The sequence below is a fragment of the Citrus clementina genome, unplaced genomic scaffold (genome assembly GCF_000493195.1).
Source record: "Citrus clementina cultivar Clemenules unplaced genomic scaffold, Citrus_clementina_v1.0 scaffold_4, whole genome shotgun sequence".
NCBI classification, from domain to species: domain Eukaryota; kingdom Viridiplantae; phylum Streptophyta; class Magnoliopsida; order Sapindales; family Rutaceae; genus Citrus; species Citrus x clementina.
The window spans coordinates 6,286,537-6,308,534 of record NW_006262274.1 but is presented as its reverse complement, the minus strand read 5'-3'; the positions used below and the strand labels follow the sequence as shown (position 1 = coordinate 6,308,534).

General features: G+C 33.9%; 2 protein-coding genes and 1 long non-coding RNA gene across 3 annotated transcripts; 1 reads left to right on the top strand and 2 right to left on the bottom strand.

Moving 5' to 3' along the window:
• Positions 1-6,657: 6,657 nt before the first annotated feature.
• Positions 6,658-7,063, top strand: LOC112099230. Its single transcript, XR_002906037.1, has 2 exons — positions 6,658-6,804; positions 6,900-7,063. It is a non-coding gene; the product is annotated as an uncharacterized LOC112099230 (long non-coding RNA).
• On the bottom strand, positions 6,806-10,990 carry LOC18043572 (adenosine kinase 2). Its single transcript, XM_006436384.2, has 12 exons — positions 10,708-10,990; positions 10,289-10,342; positions 9,971-10,017; positions 9,799-9,830; positions 9,616-9,717; positions 9,471-9,538; positions 8,828-8,904; positions 8,626-8,723; positions 8,472-8,542; positions 8,333-8,399; positions 8,058-8,241; positions 6,806-7,253 (listed from the first exon to the last, which is right to left on the bottom strand). Exons 1-12 carry the CDS (start codon positions 10,788-10,790, stop codon positions 7,111-7,113), a joined length of 1,026 nt encoding a protein of 341 aa, XP_006436447.1. The 5' UTR covers positions 10,791-10,990; the 3' UTR covers positions 6,806-7,110.
• Positions 10,991-14,417: 3,427 nt separating this feature from the next.
• LOC18043571 (phenylalanine ammonia-lyase) lies at positions 14,418-18,498 on the bottom strand. The gene is made up of 2 exons (XM_006436383.2): positions 17,903-18,498; positions 14,418-16,356 (listed from the first exon to the last, which is right to left on the bottom strand). The coding sequence occupies exons 1-2, from the start codon at positions 18,313-18,315 to the stop codon at positions 14,601-14,603; spliced, it is 2,169 nt and encodes a 722-aa protein (XP_006436446.1). The 5' UTR covers positions 18,316-18,498; the 3' UTR covers positions 14,418-14,600.
• Between the last annotated feature and the right edge of the window lie 3,500 nt (positions 18,499-21,998).

Below are 21,998 nucleotides of genomic sequence, written 5' to 3'. Positions count from 1 at the left end.
GACGAGTCATTTGGAGTATGCACGGGTGTATATTGTTTATATATGTCATCTGCATGGATGTTAAAAATGACATGACGTCTTGTCTTTTCGCATATATACGAGAAGTCGGTCACATACATATTTATAAACAACATTTCAGCTACCAACCGATTAAATATATTATTACCATTATTGTTGTTGTTGTTGTATCTTCATTTTTATTTTTAGTAGTATTTTTCATAATAATATTATTATTTTATTATCGTTGTTACTATTTTTAGTGATTTTTTTAGTATTGTATCTCAGAGGAATTTCAAACTGTATTTTTTTTCTACATTTCACGCCATATATTATCCCCAATTGATTGATTAACATATTTTTTAATAATAATTTTCTGAATAAATATGTCACATACTTAGTTTTCTCTTAAATATAGAATTTCATATACAAAATTTATAGAAAAAGAAAAAAGCTTGTGGATTTCAAGGCTACAACATTACGGTGCAACGATATATTTATATGCCCAAAATTTACGATTTTGTTATATTACTATAATCATAACTATAGTTTTGGTTGTAATTAATGGTTGCAGTTGTGATTGGAATTGTTATTATAATTACTATTAAAATTCGATAACCCATCCATGATCCATTGGATAATAAATAAGTAATTTTGTAAATTACAAAATTTATCACCTAATCAGGTGAGTCACTGACAATAGCTGGGATTCAAATGTAATGATTCTTGTTTCATGCAACTGTTAAAAAGATAAGCAATCTCTTACTGCATTAAATCATATGAAATTTAACTTCAAAGATGACGTGTCGTTTATCGAGCAAGAATAAAGCCGACACATCGTCGACGTGCTTATCAACAAATGTAAACAATAAATCATCTGGAGTATATGGTGGCGCATTCTATTTACACGTCTGCTGCATTAATGATGAGCACGACATGTCGTCTTAATGGTATACTAATGGATGACCTGTCGTTTGGATACAAAACTATAAACAACGTGCCGTACAGTCATATATTACATGCGTGCCAATTAAAATATTTTTTATGTTTGTAATTAGCTTATGTATCATTTAGTCAAATCTACTTGTGCGTATATCATGAATAAATGAAAGATGCGGAAAAAATAAATGAAATCAAAGCGTCCCACCGCACCAACCTTGAAATTAGTAATGGAAAATGAGTCGGGTTAGATTGGGCTTGGGCCAACCTAGGCCCAGGCTGCTTCATCAGTGCCCACTTTTTTGTTAGAAAAATTGATTATGATTTTTTTTATTTAAGTCTATGAATTTTAAATTCTCAATCGAAATTTTATGAGTACTGCTTTTCATGCCTTTTTTTTTCTTGTTCTCATGGACAAATATGAATTTAATCAAACTAAATTGTATTTACAAATCATGAATCATAGCTATTTTTTAATTCTCATATATGATCTTATTAATTTTTTAGGTAAATTCAAAATAATTTTAAAACAATGAAGAAATAAATTACCTAATAATAATATTCTTATTATAAAAAAGTATGTTTACAATTTAATTAATTTATTCTAAATGATAGCGAAATTTTAATTAAAATTCCATTGTAAATTTATGTCCCTTCCTGTAATTTCATTAAAGAAAGATATAAAGAATGAAAAAGGGAGGGGGGTTTAAAGAATTTAAAAGGGTTGTTCGAAGCGTCACTCAAATTTTATATCTTTTTGTGTGAAAGTCTAGTCCGGGCCCATGGACCTCCACACTTGAAGCCCAAGCCCTGACCCGGCTTTTTTGCAATTCTTAATCGGAGGCTTCAAAATATTTGAGTTATATCGTCATATTATTGTCACTTACTCATTTCCTCCAATAAGATCTCAACTTTCAATAATGATCATCCAAAAGAAATATGCTGTCAAATTTATATACAGGAACATCAAGTAGTTGAAAATTAAAAAAATTTAGATCCAATGCCTGCTCAACTCTTCATAATCTTTTAGCACATGATGTGTATGAATAGCAATATACGATTAGGATTTAATTAATTTTATATTTTTATTTAAAAACTATCAATTATATATTTTTAGAAGATTAATAAAAAAAATAGTTCAATTCTAAATCCAAATCCATCGGAAAATCAAAGAGCATGCCTCAGCTACTTAAAGCAAGCGATCGCCTCATGAAATGCGGAAAACCAGCAGCTAGATTTGAAACCAAGTTGGTGTGTGTCGAAGAAAATGAAAGGGGGCCCGGGCCCGTGACATAGAAACAAGGAAACATATATAAAAACCGCATGCATGATGCATGCAGTGAAGGTGGTCTTTAATTTGCTTCTAGCTACAGTGAAGAGAATGGCGAAGATATTCAAGAAATATCAATGTGTAATATGTCTCCATTGATTGTTGAAAAGATAATGCAAAAAAAAAAAAAATTGAGAAAATACAAAACCTCCGACCATACTAGGGATGGCAAAAATTCTCACGGGGACGGGTACCCTCAGGGATTTTTTTCATTCGGGGAGGGTACGGGGATAATTTTATACCCAATTTTTTATTTGGGGAAGGGACGGGGAAAATTTTTTACTCAATTTTTTATTCGGGAAGGGGACGGGGATGAGGTGGAATCCCCATCCCCTACCCATTTCTCCATTTTAATTTTTAATTTTAATTTTATTTTTAAAATTACTAATAAATAAATAAATAAATTATAAATATTGTTAAAAATAATAAATATCAAAATAGTTGTATGTTGGGAAAGTGGTCACCCTTTACCGGGAATTAGTTGAAAAGTATTAATTGAAGTTTTCACCAACTGTTTATTGCTTTGATTATACTGGTAGTAGTTCTTCTACTAGATTTACAGGGGATTCTTATAAGAAAGCAACCAAATAGATGACAGGTTTTGATGATTATGTAAACAATGGAGATTGTGCAGTTGTTGCAGATGAATTAGATTCATATTTGGATGAGAAAGTTATACCCCGGATGGAAGATTTTAATATTTTGAGTTGGTGGAAGACAAATGCTAATAGGTATCCTACATTAGCTCGAATTGCTAGAGATATTTTGGCAATTCCAATTACAACAGTTGCTTCTGAATCAGCTTTTAGCACCAATGGTAGAGTTGTGAGCCCATACCGTAACAAACTTCATCCAAGCACATTGGAGGCCTTAATGTGCTGTCAAAGTTGGTTACGAGCTTACAATAGTAGTATGAGTTTATTTTACATTGTAATTATATTATACATTTATTAATATTTGCACTTATAAGTTATGTTACTTATATCATTTTCATTGTTTTAGGTTTGAAATCTGAGGCTATCTCTCAATTTGCCACATTTCTCGAGGAAGAACGGGACGAGCAGGAGGTAAATAGTTTTATTAAAAATATTAATTAAGTATCTACATTTATTTCATTTATTTTATTGCCGATATAAAAATAATTTTTTTCTTTTTATTGTAGGATTATGAAGATTGAGTCATTGATAAAGATAATTATTTTAATAATTTATATTTTGAATGTGATTTTGTAATGGATCAATATTAATGTAAGATATATTTTGAACTTTATTTTTATCTGAATTTTTTATTTCAATATGATTAATTTAAAATCGAAAATAAAAAAAATGTATAGACTATTAGTTATTCGGGGACCGGGGACCCTCGGGGATCTCCTGTTATTATTCGGGGAGGGGATGATGATTCTCTCAAGCAATTCTGACGGGAACAAGGAGGGGACGGGGACATATGCAAAATATCGGGGATGAATATGGGGAGATTGGTCCCCTCCCCTCCCCTCCCCTCCTCATTGCCATCCCTAGACCATACGAGTAGCTAGGAAGAAGGAATGATTGAGATTTGGGATAACACATCTGTTTGCAAATCTGTTGGCTGTTTATTTGATTGGTCTGTCTTGTCGATCGACGCTCACTCAACTCCAGCTTACCTAACCGAAGAAAAAAAAAAATGGAATAAAAGGTTTGTCCCAAATCAAATCTGTGGGCTGAGTGCATGCTTTCTTAGCTCACTCTAGCTTACTTCGCAGATGCATTGAGTGGATCTAGCTATGATTCGAGCTTAATTTATATCATATCTTTAGAAGCTCAGAAGATTTCAAATCATATTAAAGACCTTATCTTAATTTGGATGTGACTTGGGAGGAAGATTAGGAATGAGAACCTTAGGCTCGCTAACTTGTCATGATCACATCATATAATCAATTAAGTCAACTAGGTCAAGGATAAATATCAATCTTCGATCTCCTATATAAACTATCCACGAGTTCTCAGAGATTTTATGTTATGTGTACATTATTAAATCTTATAAAAATAATTAAATAAGGTGAGAATATATCTTTGTCCATCAACATGTACCCAAGTATCAAGCTTCTCCAAAATTCATCATATGGTTAAATTTTTATAAGTTTAGCCCCCCAGACACTCTCTTATATATAAATCAAAACTTTCCATTTGATCCCAACATGCATGAATGTTGTACTATCACAAGCTTAACTAGTTTGATACCCGTGTCTTATAAATACTAAAACAATGACATTTGAGAAAACGTGTTTTATAAATATCAATTTCTTCCACGATGATAGAGATTATTATTATTATTATTATTATTATTTTCTTTTCATTTCTGATAGTTTTGGAGTTCATCAACTGCTCTTATATGTAAACAATTTTATCTTTTGGTTCTTCATTAGTTTCCCCATTTGATGCCCATAATTCAGAATATATTCCAGCATATCACCAGATGCTTTCTGCCTTCGCTTCTCACGGCATATGCACCCTAATTTTCACAATTTTAGTGATTAAAAAACATTTACAAACACAAATACAAAAAAAAAAAATGTATATATAGATAATCAAATGCTTAATTTGAAATACGTTCTCATAATAATCTAATTGGTTACCATGCATGCAACTTGTATAAATTCTTATATTAATTACTCATCGTCGACACTTTATCCGACCGGCTAGATATCTTCAATATCTTATCTCCAAGTGGGGCACATAATTTTGAAGAATTTATGTTAAAATAACTCTAACAACGTGTATTTTCGTACCGAGTTGTGTCATGGTTTAATAATTGATTAATTTATTACCAATATCTTGTCTCTATTGTCAAGCTCTTGCTTAATTAGCTCACACAAATCCACAAATAACTTTTTAACTTCTTAAATGACTCAGAAAGTATATTCAGCAATAGATTTTCACTTGCCTGCACGGCTATAAATGCAAGCCTCTCCTGCTGTTCTATTCATAAAACTTCACTAGCATATACGACACCTCAGTCCGTCTATCTGTCTGTTTTCATCGCAACAAAGATGATAGTGAAGGGGGAGTTTTTGAATCGATGTTGTCAAAAATGTCGAAAAATCTCGATTAGGGTTCTTAGGAATGCAGCTTGGAAACATATGGAAGAATCGAAAATATGGTGTTGTTTTAAAGGAACTGATGAAGAGTACTCAATCCCAAAAGACGTACCTAAAGGTCACGTAGTAGTGTATGTAGGGGAAGAATGCAAAAGGTTTGTGATCAAAGTCAGCTTACTTGAGCATCCTCTCTTCAAGGCATTGCTTGATAGAGCTGAAGAGGCGTTTGAATTTGCCACTGGCTCAAAACTTCGGATTCCTTGCAATGAGAGCATCTTTAGGAGCATTCTTTACTTCGCTAGCCCTCAACGAGATAGAAGCTGGTTTCCATTTTGTTTTTGAGGTGACGATCATCAAGCTTGATAGTTAGTTGATGAAGATTACGGTGTAATTTTGGTTCTTAGTGAGGAAAGATGGGTGCTTTAAGAAGCAGAGCCAAGTTGGGTGCTTGTACTTTGCTGTCAAGTTTCTATTTATTGTACATCATGTAATTGCAATAATTAAGTAAATATTTTACATATCGAACCTTCTTCTTCCTCCTCTTCTTCTTCTTATTATTATGAATTGTTCATTAGTTCTCTTACACAGTTCCGTTTCACATGACTATTATAGAAGAATTATCCGGACAAGACCATAAATGATAAAAAGTAAATAATTATTCTAACATTTATCAGACTACGATAATGATAATGTTTGCAAAATCAACCATATACAAATTTTATATCCTAAGCATATACAACCACGTAATATCACTATCTTATGTGGATCTCATCTAATTAAGATAGTAAAATTTCATGTTGAAAAATAAAAATTTTAGGGTTCAAACCTTGCTCACATGGGTATGGGTGAGGAAAGAATTGGGTTGCCAATGACCTATATTCATCTCTCTTTGTCTAAGGGGTGCTGGGGTTTTTTCATTGTTCTTTTTTACGTAGCAATTACATGTAAGCCGTCGCATCTGGTTAGTCATTAATGTGGTAACTACGATCAAGATGTGGAACTGAAATGCTGGGATAACAATTGGGATCACTAGTATCACGCTTTACATAAATTCAGTCGAGCCGTCAATGCATGCTTCCATTTTTTAACCTCATTCTATTTTTATTTCTTTCATTTCATTATATGCTCAGCTAGGCAAGCATCACGTAACCCGGCAACTAGTGTTACCAAGGGTTTTAATTGGCAATTTCGAATTTGCTTTAAGTTCAAAGAAGTGAAAAACAATTTTAAAAAAAACATATATCTAATTCATCCGATACTATCCTTAATTTTTTGATGATCACTTCACATAATCGAAATTGTATCTGGGGAAATGAGATGAGATTTATCTCCATATGTGGCCTAGCATAGTAGCCAAATTCTGATTGAAAGAAAATTAACCCCCAAAAAAAAAGGGGGGAAGGACAAAATAAGAATAACAGAAAAATTATCAGGAACCACACCTGGTTTGACATTTTAGGTATTTAAATGGAAAATCCATTCCCTCTGTAAGTAAATGTCACGTATTCTTATCCACATGGTGGACAGAGTACACAAACAAATTCAACATTTAAGGTATTTAAATGGAAAATCCATTCCCTCTGTAAGTAAATGTCATGTATTCTTATCCACATGGTGGACAGAGTATCACAAACAAATTCAACATTGAAATAACTCCTTGATTAAATAATACAGGCCCCTTAATCAAGTTTGAAAAATGAAGAAACAGCGGAAGAAAACTGACAATAGCAGAGGCCGCAAGAGATTCTTGCAATGAGGAATCAGCCTAATTGAATTCAGGTTTTGGGGGGTAAGTGCAGCCTGACCTTTGGATTACAACATTTGCCGCATAGCAACCAGCTCTCACACAATCTTCCACTGGCTTCTCTTGAACCAACTGTGACAAAAATCCTCCGACAAATGCATCCCCTGACACAAAAGTTAAAAGAGTTATCATGAATAGTTGGCATAAGGACAAGGTGATGACTAATTCCAACAATGTTTCTAATATCCTTGATTTTGTCATTCTGATATGCCTAATAAATCCCAGAATAAGATACTGATAGCTTCATTTACTGGATATTATTGGAACTGAGACTATTAATTCTTGTAATAATTTGCACCACAACTATTGCATCTCCCTGTCAAATTTTTCCCCCCACTTTTCCCCACTTGGTCGGATTGTTGCGTGGAAGAGAATGGGGGGAGGGTGAAACTTAGCAGATTTAAAAGTCGAATAAACTGAACCATGGATTTCACAATAGCACATGAAATAAATCATGTACTCCATGATATATGTTCCTACACTTGTTTTACGGCTGTAGAGCTTAGAAATTATCCAAATTAATGAGAAGAAATCAAAAGAATAACAAAGCATATTATGCTACACCCAATAAACTTAATATGTAAGCCTTGTCAAACTCGCTAAGGATGCCTCCATCTGTCAATAATAACTACCAAATATTTAAATTAATTATCCGTACAATTGATTTGCAAAAGGCCTTATTCTCACAATCAATACATTCTTATATGACTTTCAAGAAAAGAAATAAAATAATTCTTTTACAAACTCATGCAAGTATCGCCTTTATGGTGGGATGAAGGATGCAAAAAGAACACAGGAACTATAACATTATGAATTCAAATGCAAGGATGCATTTGGCAGAGCCATTTTGTGAATTGCTATGATAAAAGGCTTGAAGTCCATAAAAGGTCATTATTTGAGATATATACCTGCTCCATTAGTATCAACCAATTTTTCCTTGGGTAGCAAGATCACAGGGAATAATTTCACCTTCCCATCTTCAGCAACCACAACAGGGTCAGCACCTTGGGTGATAACAGTGATCCTCTTGTGTGTTCCTGATGCCTTGGGCCACTGAGAAATCTTCAGAGCAATCTCCTCGACATTGTCAGTCTGACAATAAAAACATCACCTATAAGTTCCAGCTGGGGTGGAAAAAATTGAGTTTTGAGATTGAACAAACCAAACACTACGATAGTTTTACCTCCCAGCCATGAACCTTTGCGAAGGTCCTAGCTTCAGTCTCGTTTCCAAACACATAGTCCATGTACCTGTACACAAAAAGCACATGAGGGACGTCCTAGTAAATAACATTACAAGCAAAGGTTCATCATGAAGCTTACGGTAATGCTTTCTCCTGTGGTTCCCTGAAGAACTCGCAGATAAATGGAGCAGAAAGGTTCATCATGAAGACCTGCAAATGTATGACAAGGATTCTAAAGCACTTGAAAAGAAAAAATTGTAACAATTAAAAATATATAATTATATCAGTTTTACTTTGTTCTTAGCAGCAGCGTGTTCAGCAACCATTTGAATGGACTCAGGAGACACGGTAAGGAAAAACCCAGCAATGTAGTAATATTTTGCCTTTTCAACTGCTCAGATCAGAATTTATTCAAGGTGAATTCTAATCTAAACGGTATAATAGAGAAGAACTGCTCAAGAGTTGAATATTGTAGCAACAAAACAATGCACATACCTATTGACCATATTTCAGGTCTCTTCAAGTGCTCAGATTTGTAACAATTTGCAGCTGACAAGTTGGCCACAAGTGACCTGTCCAAACATTTGTAGCAATACTCTTAGCAAAGCAAATTGCAGCCGTTATCAGTTGAGAACAAATTAAAGACAACATACAGAAGGGAGATATATATATATTTTTCCCTCATGGTATGTAATGGCAAACCCCAATTATGCTTTTAAAAACAATATCACCTCTGTTATAGATTCAAGTCAGAAAACAATCGCGCTGATAGAACCTTGCACCTATTTACTACTTTTATAATAACTAGTATGCAAGTTTGGTTTTAACAGAGAGCTTTCCATGGCATGCTTTTGTGAACTGGGACATAAAGAAATTATATTAAAGAGCTAGAGAATATGATCAGTGCACATGTATTAGACCATCTTCTCAAAAGAGCTAATAAACTTCGTACTCTTGATAGAATGTCAGGAGAAGTAAAATAAAAAATGCAAGGGGCAATAGGGATTTCTATGAATTCAAAAAGGAGAATACCATATGGTAACATAGTGTGAAGGGGAAAAAAAAAAAGAAATAATATAAAGCAAACAAACTTCCCTCAAACTCAAAAAGCAAAAGTTTCGGAGCAGGCAGAACTTACCTCTCACCACCAACAACACAAACAGCACATGTCCCTGTTGGTGCAGATTCATCCTCGTAGTATTTTACCTAATTACATATCATCATTAAACTTCGAAGACAAAATGAAAAGCCTCAACATTGGGGAAAAATGTAGAGAAACCTACATTGACACCAGCAGCTGTTGAGTTTTTCTTCATCTCCTCTCCAAACTTATCCTTTCCAATGCAGCCGATGTAACTAGTAGCACCAGGAATTTGGAGCATCCACTGCAGGAGCCCCAAAACTGATGAGTTCTTGATCATAGAAGTTTAGCTAAAACAAAAGACACTCTAATGTGCAAAACAAACCTGGGCAACTTTGATTGAATTTTGTGTAGCACCTGAAAGTAACAATAAAGCAAATCACATCAGTTGAAATAAGCAGTAAATAACAAAAACCTGAACCGTGTTATGCTTCGAAGGCAGAGCATTATATGAGATGGCATCATTAAAGAAAAAATCAAAGAAGTCTCCACATTACCCCCAGCAATATACTCCACATTTTCTTTGGAAGCTAATTCATCATACCTTCAAAAACCAATCCGAATTAAATCAGTTCACCACATAACAGTATGCAATCAGAAAGATTAAAAAATGTGCCACCATCTAATGAGTAAATTTATGTCTCAAACGATATTCAAATAATAAGCAGTCCAACTAGTTAAAAGAAAATGTCAATCCCAATTGACCACATGAGGTCATTCTATTTGAAAGGACATCTTCTTGATGCCATAGCATCCTGATCTATTTAAACTAAACTGCCAAAATGGATTATCCAAAGACAGGAAAAACAACTCACATGGGCAAGTGCTTGTCTTCAGCAAGAATAGCATTGTTCGACTTGATGTCATATCTGTTAACGAACCATATTAACTTCAAATGTCAAATGATAAATCCAAGAGTAGAACACTAACTACATTTGCAAAATAAAACAATAAAACCATCACTTAACCAAAACGAATCACAAAATTCCACAAAGAAGGCAGTCACATAATACAAACTATTACATTCAAAAAAAAAAAAATTCCCTAAGCAGCACCAGATCCATTGTATTAAAAAAACCCGCTAACCAAATCATCAGATCCCAAAATTAAGAACAACCCACTATCTAAAATAACAAAACCAAGCAGACGAAACTCTTAAGCAAATAACAAATGCTCAAAATTTTTCATCAGCACAGAAGACAAAACTACAAATGAATGAAATGGGCAAGCTTACTTTTTCAAGAACTCTTCGTCGACAACCGCTGAAATGTCAAGAAGTGGGTTTCCCATGCCCAACAGGATCCCTTCGTACGCCATTGATGCAAAAGATTTTACAAAGAGATCAACTAACAAGCTCAGTTCAATGGCTAGATCTCACTTGGTGCAAGAGGAATTCACTTCGTCGGGTTGGTGGGATATTTGTAGTGACTGGTAGAAGGGCATATGTTGGTCAAATGTCTCTGCCTTCACCCACTTCCCCAACTCAGCTCGGGCTAATTTTTAAAAGCCTCCCTTGAGGTTTGAGGCTGTTGCAAGTAAGATGGCGAAAATTATTTTATTTGTTAAAAGCCCCTTACGTTTTTGCTCCATTTACTTGTTGTTTGGGTGGTTGGGGGTATTATTGACATTCCGTAATATTGCCAAACACTTTGCAAATCTCAGTGCCTTGAATGACTTGTCATTTCGATTTATGCTGCATGAGGTTATTTCAAACCGTTGAATCCAATTTAAATGAATCCAACGGTTATGATTGTAATATTTATTAAAATAAAGAAATTATGAAGTAAAAATTAGAAAAACAAGGGAATCGTTTGTAAAGATAACATGTACCCCTTACTGCTATTCTAAATTCCTAATTTTTTGGTCATTATAGATTCTGGAGCAAGAAAGATAAAAATGAAAGAAGAAGATGATAAGGTCCTTTACGGCTCAGGCAAGAGGTAAAATTACTGCTTTAAAGAAGGAGGAAGAGACGATAATGAGCTTCTGTTAAAGCTAGGGATTTGGCTTTACCCTGACAATGAAGTCTTCAAGATCTTTACATGTTACACGCTGAAAATGCCTTTTGTCGAAACTGGATGACACTAAGTAGCTCGGTAGCCGCTTTTGATGATTTGAACTGGTGGTTTATTATTGTTTGTGGCTGGCGAGAAAAGTGATGAGATGAAATTAGATTTTTGTTGTCATAATTTTATTTTATTTTATCTTTTCTGCGATTGATTGATTTACAGTTTGATTATTGAAGTAAATTGTACAATAAAGTAATTTTCAGTTGAAAAACGATAAGAAATTTTATGTTTTGTTTGTTTTGGTTATTTAGCTTATGTTGGGTTTTATTTTGGGTTTGATTTGCGGTTGTTTTTGGATAAATATTTTGCTGATTTGCCGTTGTTTTTTAGTTAGATTTTCTAATGTTTGCTGCTGTTTTTGGGTTAAATTTTTTGCTGCTTTTGGGTAAATTTATTGTTGTTTTTCGATTAAATTTTCTATTGTTTCTGGGTAAATTTGCTGCTCTTTTTCAGTTAAATTTTCTGCTGTTTTTGGATAAATTTACTGTTGTTTTTCAGTTAAATTTTTTGTTTTTTTTTTGGTAAATTTGCTGTTGTCTTTGTGGATAGAGCTTGTCGGAAAATGATCATGATGCATTTTGAATGGATAATGATGTGGATTGGTAGTAAAAGTTGCTTGTGTTGTTCGTGCTTAGGGATGGCAAAAATCCCCACGGGGATGGGTACCCTCGGGGATTTTCCCCATTCGGGGAGGATACGGGGATAATTTTATACCCAATTTTTTTTTCGGGGAGGGGACGGGGAAAATTTTTTACCAAACTTTTTATTCGGGGAGGGGACGGGGATGAGGTGGAATCCCCATCCCCTACCCATTTCCCCATTTTAATTTTTAATTTTATTTTTATTTTTAAAATTACTAATAAATAAATAACAAAATTATAAATATTGTTAAAAATAATAAATATCAAAATAGTTGTATGTTGGGAAAGTGGTCACCCTTTGCCGGGAATTAGTTGAAGAGTATTAATTGAAGTTTTCACCAACTGTTTATTGCTTTGATTATACTGGTAGTAGTTCTTCTACTAGATCTACAGGGGATTCTTATAAGAAAGCAACCAAATGGATGACATGTTTTAATGATTATGTAAACAATGGAGATTGTGCAGTTGTTGCAGATGAATTAGATTCATATTTGGATGAGAAAGTTATATCTCGGATGGAAGATTTTAATATTTTGAGTTGGTGGAAGACAAATGCTAATAGGTATCCTACATTAGCTCGAATTGCTAGAGATATTTTGGCAATTCCAATTACAACAGTTGCTTCTGAATCAGCTTTTAACACTAGTGGTAGAGTTGTGAGCTCATACCATAACAAACTTCATCCAAGCACATTGGAGGCCTTAATGTGCTGTCAAAGTTGGTTACGAGCTTACAATAGCGGTATGAGTTTATTTTAATATGATTAATTTAAAATCGAAAATAAAAAATGTATTAGACTATTAATTATTCGGGGACCGGGGACCCTCGGGGATCCCCTGTTATTATTCGGGGAGGGGATGGGGATTCTCTCAAGCAATTTTGACGGGGACGGGGAGGGGACGGGGACATATGCAAAACATCGGGGATGGGTATGGGGAGATTGGTCCCCTCCCCTCCCCTCCCCATTGCCATCCCTATTCGTGCTGCTACTTGCTCCATTTGAGCTTCCAGAATCCATTAAGAGTAGAGGGGAAGAAGAAAGAAATGATGAGAAATACAAACATGTTTTTGTGTGCTGCTTGTGAGCTTTAAATCGATGTATCAAGCAAACGGTCATATTGCAAAACAATTATATATTTTTTTAAGTTTGTAATTTTATCTATTTTTTCTTAGGATTTTAAGAAAATATCAATAACTTAATGAGGGTATAATAGTCATTTTAGCTATTTTGAAGTTGTAAATATTTAGAAATGGCAGGGGCATAAATGTCAAAAAAATAGAGTTAAAGATTTAGGCGCCACAAAAATCTCAGCCTTGTATATTACACCGGTGCCGGTCTATAAACTATCATCATGGGTAATATTGTCTTTTTAAAATCAACCGTTAGTCAGTAGAAAATTTAACTAATGGTAGGTGTTTTTTATAAATAAAATGATTTTCGTCATTTACTTGCAACAGTCTCAAACCTCAGGGGAGGTGTTTAAAAATTACCCACTCAACTCGTTTGCTTCTTACTGGTGTTTGGGTAGGTAGAGTGTTTGTTTTACTTTTTTGCCCTTTTTGATGGGTTTAGCTGTATTTAGGGTTTTATAAAAAGTATTTTTTTTTTCCTTTCAGAAATTTGGAGTTTTTCTTTTTAATTTGTGGGAACTTTGTTTAGATAGCTGCATGATAGTGCTCGATGACTTACGAGAATGTAGTTCGGACATCTGTGCATTCTTTTCAAATGTTCAGGCCTAAAATAGATTGGATCTGTTCAGGAAAAATGATTTACTTTTTTAACTCCACAAAAATGCATTTAATTGTGAGTACCAATTCAATTAGTTTAATTATTAAAAAAAAATCTATTGTAATACTAAAACAGGTTTGGTATTCATTACTGAAATTAACGAGGGGTTTGGTGTATGCATATGTTTGTATATTATTTAACAAAAAATGCCTTTAAACGTTCTCTTGTTTCTGTCCAATAACAATTTTTATTTGAAAAAAAAAAGTCTGGCCGCCACCTTGAAATTTGTTAACTAGTATTCTAATTATCAAATTTTTTTATCATTATAATTGTAATTTTGATCGTTAATTGAACAAATAGCCATCTGTAGTCCTGTTACTGTACTTTACTCCCTTTCTAAGGGAAGTTTATAGTCATTTCTGTAGTACTATTATTGGAAAAAAAAAATGCCACTAGAAATCGACAGAAATATTTCTTCATATTTCATTAATTCAACTTGAACTGAAATAACAAAAGATCTTGTTATCAACATTACATTTGTTGTTGTCCCAACTTTTCCAAATACAGAAAAACCAAAAAAGCAATTGAATTGACTGTTTCAAGTTGACTACACAACATGGCAAGTAAAAGCATAAGAACAAGAAGCATAAAAAAAGACACTGTCATAAAACTGTACTTAATCAAACCATTAATTCTGGCAAATAGGAAGAGGAGCACCATTCCACTCCTTCAAGCATTCAAGCATAGGATCAATCAACTTCCCTTCACACATTGCTGCGAAAACTTTGTCGAATTCTTCACCTGGGGATCGAACCTTTTCGCCCGTCAACAAACTTGTTCCAATCTCTTCTCTCACAATTTTGTATAACGGATAGGACCTGCATTCCTTGATCCTGTTTGCAATGGCTGCATTTCCACTCTCAAGTTCAGTTCTGGCGATTTCGACCTCTTTAGGCAAAAGGGTCTTTAGTTCATCCTCAAAGGCTCCAATCTTTTGGAAGATTGAAGTGGTTGAATTCTTCTCTCTGTCTCCATTGTCCAACGCATGATCAACAAGCACCTGCCTCAGCTTCTGCATCAATGGGTAACTTGCACTGCAAGGATCATCAATGTATGCAAAGACATATTCTCTGTCCACAACTTTGATCAAGTCTTTTTCGCAGAATCTTGAAGGGTGAAGCTCTCCATTCACTCCCATGGTCAAGACTCTTTTGGCAACTTGACTCACGGTGTTCTTCACTGTGTTCTTGAGGTTCTCTTCCAGATGCCTCAAGTCAATCGCTTGGCATAGAGCAACTAAGAAAGTTGACGACATAAGCTTCAATATGTCTACTGCTTCAGCAGTTTTCCTAGAAGAAATGAGGCCTAAAGAGTTCACATCTTGGTTGTGTTGCTCAGCACTTTGGACATGATTGGTGACAGGATTGGCGAGGAATTGGAGTTCAGAACAGTATGATGCCATTGCAATTTCGGCACCCTTGAATCCGTAATCCAAGCTTGGATTACGTCCCCCAGTAAGATTTGAAGGCAACCCGTTGTTGTAGAAATCATTGACAAGCTCAGAGAATTGTGCAAACAAGAGCTTGCCAATTGAAGCAATGGCTAGACGGGTGTTGTCCATGGAAACACCAATTGGGGTCCCCTGGAAATTGCCTCCATGAAGCGCCTTGTTCCTTGATACATCTATCAATGGATTGTCATTCACGGAGTTAATCTCTCTTTCAATCATTTTGGTAGCTGCCCTGATCACTTCAATCTGGGGGCCTAGCCATTGAGGCGATGTTCGAAGAGCATATCTGTCTTGCTTTGGCTTTTGAAGAGGATCGATTTCATGCAACTTTTGTGCTGCTTTAACATAAGAGCTGCCATCCAAAATGTGTTCCATAATAGCTGCAGCTTCAATTTGTCCCGGATGGTGCTTCAACTTATGCGTCAAGTGGTCCGTAAATTCAGGTTTCCCATTCATCACTTCCGCAAAAATTGCAGATAAAACTTCAGACATAATGGCTAATATGTTAGCCTCAAAGAGTACCGTGGCAGCTAAACCAGAACCAACCGCTGTGCCATTCACCAGGGCAAGACCTTCCTTAGGCTGCAATTCAAAAAATCCACTAGTGACCCCAGCTAGGTTGAAGGCCTCGGTGGGGTTGAGAACTTGGCCGTTGGGCCCAACAGCCTTCGAGTTGGGCCTGCCTGTCAAAAGCCCAGCAATGTACGAGAGTGGGACCAGGTCACCCGACGCGGTGATCGTGCCACGTAGCGGCAAGCATGGGGTGATGTTATGGTTAAGGAACTTGGTAATGGTTTCCAGGATCTCAAACCTGATGCCTGAGTATCCTTGTAACAAGGTGTTGACTCTCACCAGCATTGCTGCCCTTGTTGCCGAGTGAGGCAATGTGTGGCTTGATTCAGTGCCATTGCCAAAAATTCCAGAATTCAAGAATCTGGGCAAAACAAAAATTCAGAAACTAGATTCGTAACTAATGTTATAACAAATTTTTGATTCATTTAGCAATCAAACATCGGGCCTGAAAAGTGAAAAGCCCAATAAGCTTTAGTCGATTTGGTATTTAAACTAGTAAATCCAATAAAATATTTGGTCTGATCTTAATTCTCATTAAAAATGAATCTTCTGAATTAAAAAAAAAAAAGAGTTATGTGACTTAATACTAAGTTGACCACGCCATTAATTATAACTAATATTGCTTGTAACGGTACTAAGATACCTTAAAGGATTTGATTTTCATTTTCTAATAAATAAATAAAAGTTATGACAAATTTCTAATAAATAAATATTTGTATGCATTACACATTTATTTATTCAGATATAGCATATAAGAAAAAGGTAATAATGTATCTCACATGGTAACATGCATTCAATTTTTTATTTTTTCTGGGACATTACAAGTTTCAGAATGGTGATTTTTCTGTGATTTTTTATCTGACTAATCTGACTTAAGCTTTTAAAACCCTTATCAGCTGTGACATGTTTGTAACACATGTGATTACTGATTACCACGTGGAATGGACATCTAGTAATATGATTGAGATCCGAAATTATTGATAAAGATAATAACAAAACACCCTTAAAACTGTCGTATCAAAAGATATTTTGTTAGGCTTTTTTTTTTTTTTAATTTTAGTTTTGTACACAATTGCTGATCATTCCTATGATTAACAACTAATTACTAGAGTTAATGTATATGATTTTTTTTTTTTGGAAGGGATGGATAAAGTTTAAATCAATTTTCTTTTTTTAACCATTATTTTCTTATAATTCAAAGCCAACTTGAGATGAACCAACCACGGAGGCGAATAATATATTAAATATTCCTTTTTGTCAATTTCCCAACTTTAATTTACCAAATTATGTCTTTTTTCTCCCAATCTGGGGCAACATGAAAGCTTTAGTTGGGTATGTCCCATATCGGCAAAATTCAAAACCCTCTCTTAACAAAAATAAAATTATAAGTAATTAATAATTAGACAAAGATATTTCTGATTTTCAACTGTTCCAAATAAGTGGTGGAGAATAAAATATATAAAGTTAAAAGACATGGCCGTGGCACCTTCAATGAAATTATATATTATATATATGGGCCCTTGCAATTATTATTCATACTTTCAGTATACAGCTTTTACGGGAAATTTCAAAGAAAATGATCTTGTCCAAAACATTTTCGTATAATAATACTTTTATATCAAAATGTTAAAGAAAAATATTTTTTTGTTGTTATTATTATTATTATTATTCGACGTCCAACAGTTGGGTTGGTTTGCCAGCTCTATAACTATTAAATGCTAGATGGGTACAAAGGCTATGCACCTCCAAACACATCAACTTTTCACCAAATTATGAATTAACGGTTAACTTAAGAACCGCCTAACAATACACAAATATAAAATTAACCAAAGTTAATTAATTAATATATATATATATATAATGATAAAATTATCTATTAAGTAAAGGTAGACAAATTAAGTACGTACCTAATGAGCTCCTTTTGCAAAGCACCACCTTGCTTGGTTCGCCGGTGAGAAGTTGCACCAAAGCCAGTGGTGACACCATAGCTATCAGTCCCTTTCATCATGCTGTCCATCACCCAATCGCTGCTGGCCTTGACGCCGGCGCGGGCGGCCTCCGCTAGCTCCACCTTGACTCCAGAGTCGTGGGCCGCGATAGCAGTCACTTGGCCTATGGTCAAGGACTCGCCGCCCAGCTTCACCACCGGCCTCCTGTACTCGTCAACCATCCGTTTCACTTCATCAAGGTGACTCCCTTTCAATGAGTCCGCTGCCACGGTCCAGTTCAAAGGGTCAGTACCTGTGCACAACCCCAATGACGAAGTACCACCATTCCTATCATTGTTGATGCCATTGCATGTTTCATGTGACAACTCCATTTTCTTTTTTTTCCTTGTTGTTTTTGAGTTAAAAGAAGTAAATGTACTGATGGGTGGGAGAGAAAATGGGTGGGAAAATCTTTTGTGGGGGCAATTATATATTTATTGCATGTAAACGTGAATCTGTGACGATGATGAAAGGGAAATTTTCAAGCCAAGTGAAAATTCCTGAGTTTGGAGACCTAAAACGGGGGCTTTAAATAGAGTTGGGGGGGTTGCAACATTGAGTGTTTGGTGGGGTTGGCCGACGGGTTAGTTGAAAGAAACACGCGGCCGTTGGATTTTCATGGTTTTAGATGGTTAAGATCTCGCCACATGGAAGCAAGGTGATTGGTGGCATGGACTTTTTTGGGGTTGGTGAGGGGGCACGAAAGCACAACGTCACCACCCCCCCCAATCCAATTTATATCTATACCTCATATTCACCAAGCCCCAAAATTGGTTCCAAAATGAATACTTTTAAGTATCCATTTAAGCAATTGCATGGTCATTTACTTCACTCGTTTTTTGACTGCTGGGTTTGGAAATTGCAACATCAAATGAGTGAGGTGTTTCGATGAAATGGCTTAGTTATAATTGATTTATATTTAAAAATCAAGGTCCCTCTTTTCACACCAATGGACACTCTATACCATTATGCACGTTACAAATTATTGTGTATTATTTCGATATTCTAGTAGAAGTAAATTCATTGAATTTCATTTATAGAGAGGATAAGCATTTATTGTATGATAAGGAAAAAAATCTCATATATGTCGAGTAGTGTAAGAAATGGCCATTTTATGGGCATGGATACCCATTTCATTGTTAAATTTAGAAAAAGAATTAATGTCTCCAATGGCAGCATCACTCAATTTTTATCTGTTTGGCATATTACGAGTTACAACATCCACAATTTTTCAATTATAAGCAATGATCATTTACTTAATTTGCTTTTGGTTTAAATTTTACCACATGAAGTAAGGGGGTGTGTGTTTTTTTTTATAAATTGCTACAATTTAGAAATATACTATAATTTGATATCAATCTATTAAGAATCTACATATATAAATTTATAACACAGCCCAAAATTCTATCGAGACTAGCGCGGACTCCCATTAAGTGAGGTGTTCGGATGAAATGGTTTAGGTGTAATTGGTTTATATTGAAAAGTTAAGCTCCCTTTTATTGCAAATGGGTTAAATTTTGTCACTCTTATGCAATTAAACAATAAACACGCTGTAAGAGTCTTTATATAATAGACAGCGTATTGTTTAGTATATATTTATGTAGAGGTCCTCTTAAGGGTTTAATCGAGTGATTTTCAAATAATTGTATTTGGTTTAATTGGACTAGCCAACTGACCACCTGAATTCGAATCCTAAAAAAGATATGAGATTAAAAATAGAAATGATTAGTTTTTTTCTGCTCTTTTACTTTTTTTTTTATTAAAAAAAAAAAAATATGAGCACATAACATAGGTAAGCACTGATGAAATCCTTAGCTAATTGTCTACAAGCTTTTCAGCAACGATTGCTAGTTAATATTCCACTTGCAGTTTGAAAAAAACAGTTAAAAAAAATCAATTAAGAGCCGTTTATTCCGGCAGAGAATTAAATAGAAACAATTATCAGTTGCAACTCACTTTTCAGAATTTGCCCAGCATATAAATACAATTATCAAACTCAATTTAATTTTCTTCCACCACTACAAGCACGTATTTAACTTACTAGTAGACTTGAGATTGTAACCTTTTAATATATATATTTATATATATATGTAGGCTTAATTAATAAGTTGTAGCTAACTAGAGCAAGTGCAAGTTTCTCTACTCATTAATCATTGCCCTCTACTAATAAATTGTCGGCCAAAATTTACCAAAACAAAACGATAAAAAAAAAAAAAAAACAAACCATCATTGTACTTGTTTGAATTTTGCACAACTTTTAAAAAAAGGCCTCTTTTTTTAGCGATGTATGAAGATTGAAGAAGAAGAAATTACACACAATTAGCCAAAGCAAGAAGCCGTTTGGCACAAATGAACAAGATTTCATGTATATATATATATATATATATATATATTTTAAAAAAAAAAAATTCAACAGATAATTGGTATTAATTTCAAAACGAAAGAGGGCAGAGCCAAGAAGTCTTAATTAATAAGAGTTAATTTTACTGGCGTGCGTGCACAAACATTATAATTTTAATAATCACGTTAACTGTAAATTTTATGCAAATTCGTTATTATTATATCATATGACATTATAAATAATTGAATAAAAATGTTATTACAATCATATAGAGTTTCTCATGTGCATGCAGATGCTTAAATACAGATTCTGTACATATTTACTATTCAATTAATTGTATACCCATTTGGCGTAATAACGAATAATTCGTGTGAAATCCGTAATCCACACATGAGAATATATTACACTGAAAGCACGAGAAATATATATATATATATATATATATATATATATATATATAGAGGCTTTGGTTAAGTTACGTTAAACGTAACTTACGCCAAATACAGCAACAATGCTAGTGATGGGACTTGTCACTGTTGCTGTGCCTGGCGTAAGTTACGTTTAACGTAACTTAGCCGGCTCCATATATATATATATATATATATATATATATATATATATATATGATTGAGATAGAGTTACCAGGCGGAGAACATTATGAACTTGTTACTCTGATATCATGTTGAAAAAATATTCAACCGAAAATCTTAAAATTGATAGATAAAAAATTAGATTTTTTAATATTAAATGTAAATTTTAACTTGCACGGTCCTAGTAAGTTGATTACGTAGGTAATGATCGACAAGAGAACCGAGAGTCAATTATCATTTAAAAGTAAAAAAAATAGAAGAAGAAGAATAACAAGATGAAATCATTACTATTTTATTAATTATCGAAAGTATACTTTTGCCTGTTGTATGTGCCAACAACATCTTACTTGATTTGAAAGTGCCAATTTTCTTATTAAATTATTTTCTTAATTTTCATTTTTTATTTTCTAAAGAAAAATTCTTTTCTCTAATTATTCACTCGTACGTATACAGTGGAAAACCTACCAACTCCATCTCATCTATTTTTCTGAAGAATTAATTTCAAATTATCTTTCTGTGAACTAATTATTTTCAAATAGTTTCTTTTATTTATTTGAAAATTTTAATTTAATCTTACTTTTTATTGAGAAAACCAAAATAATTCATCAACCCGCCTTTATTTTTATTATCTTTTGAATAAAAATAAAAATAACCTAAAAGAGGATGATTCAAAAATAGTCAATTATTAACTTAAAAATGAGACGATTTAAAAATAATCAATTCATAAAAAAAAAAAACTAATCCAAAAAACAATCAATTCACAAAAAGATTTTTCCAAAATTCATCATTTTTGTGAAGAGTAATGATAGAGCCACAAACTCTTGTACAAACTTATTTTGTACAAACAGACGTGGTATTAATTCATTGGTTGAATGAAAATATAAAATAATAAAAACAAATCATGTGGGCCAAATGATATTTAATTCAATCAATCTTATCATGTCACGTCAAGAGTTTGTGGTTATATCATTACTGTTTTGTGAATTACCCGAAATTTATCCTTTTCTAATTGATATGGAGTTGGTAAGATGTTGTCATGTGTTTTTGTGGTCTCAAGTCTCCACCTACTCCTACTAATTCATTC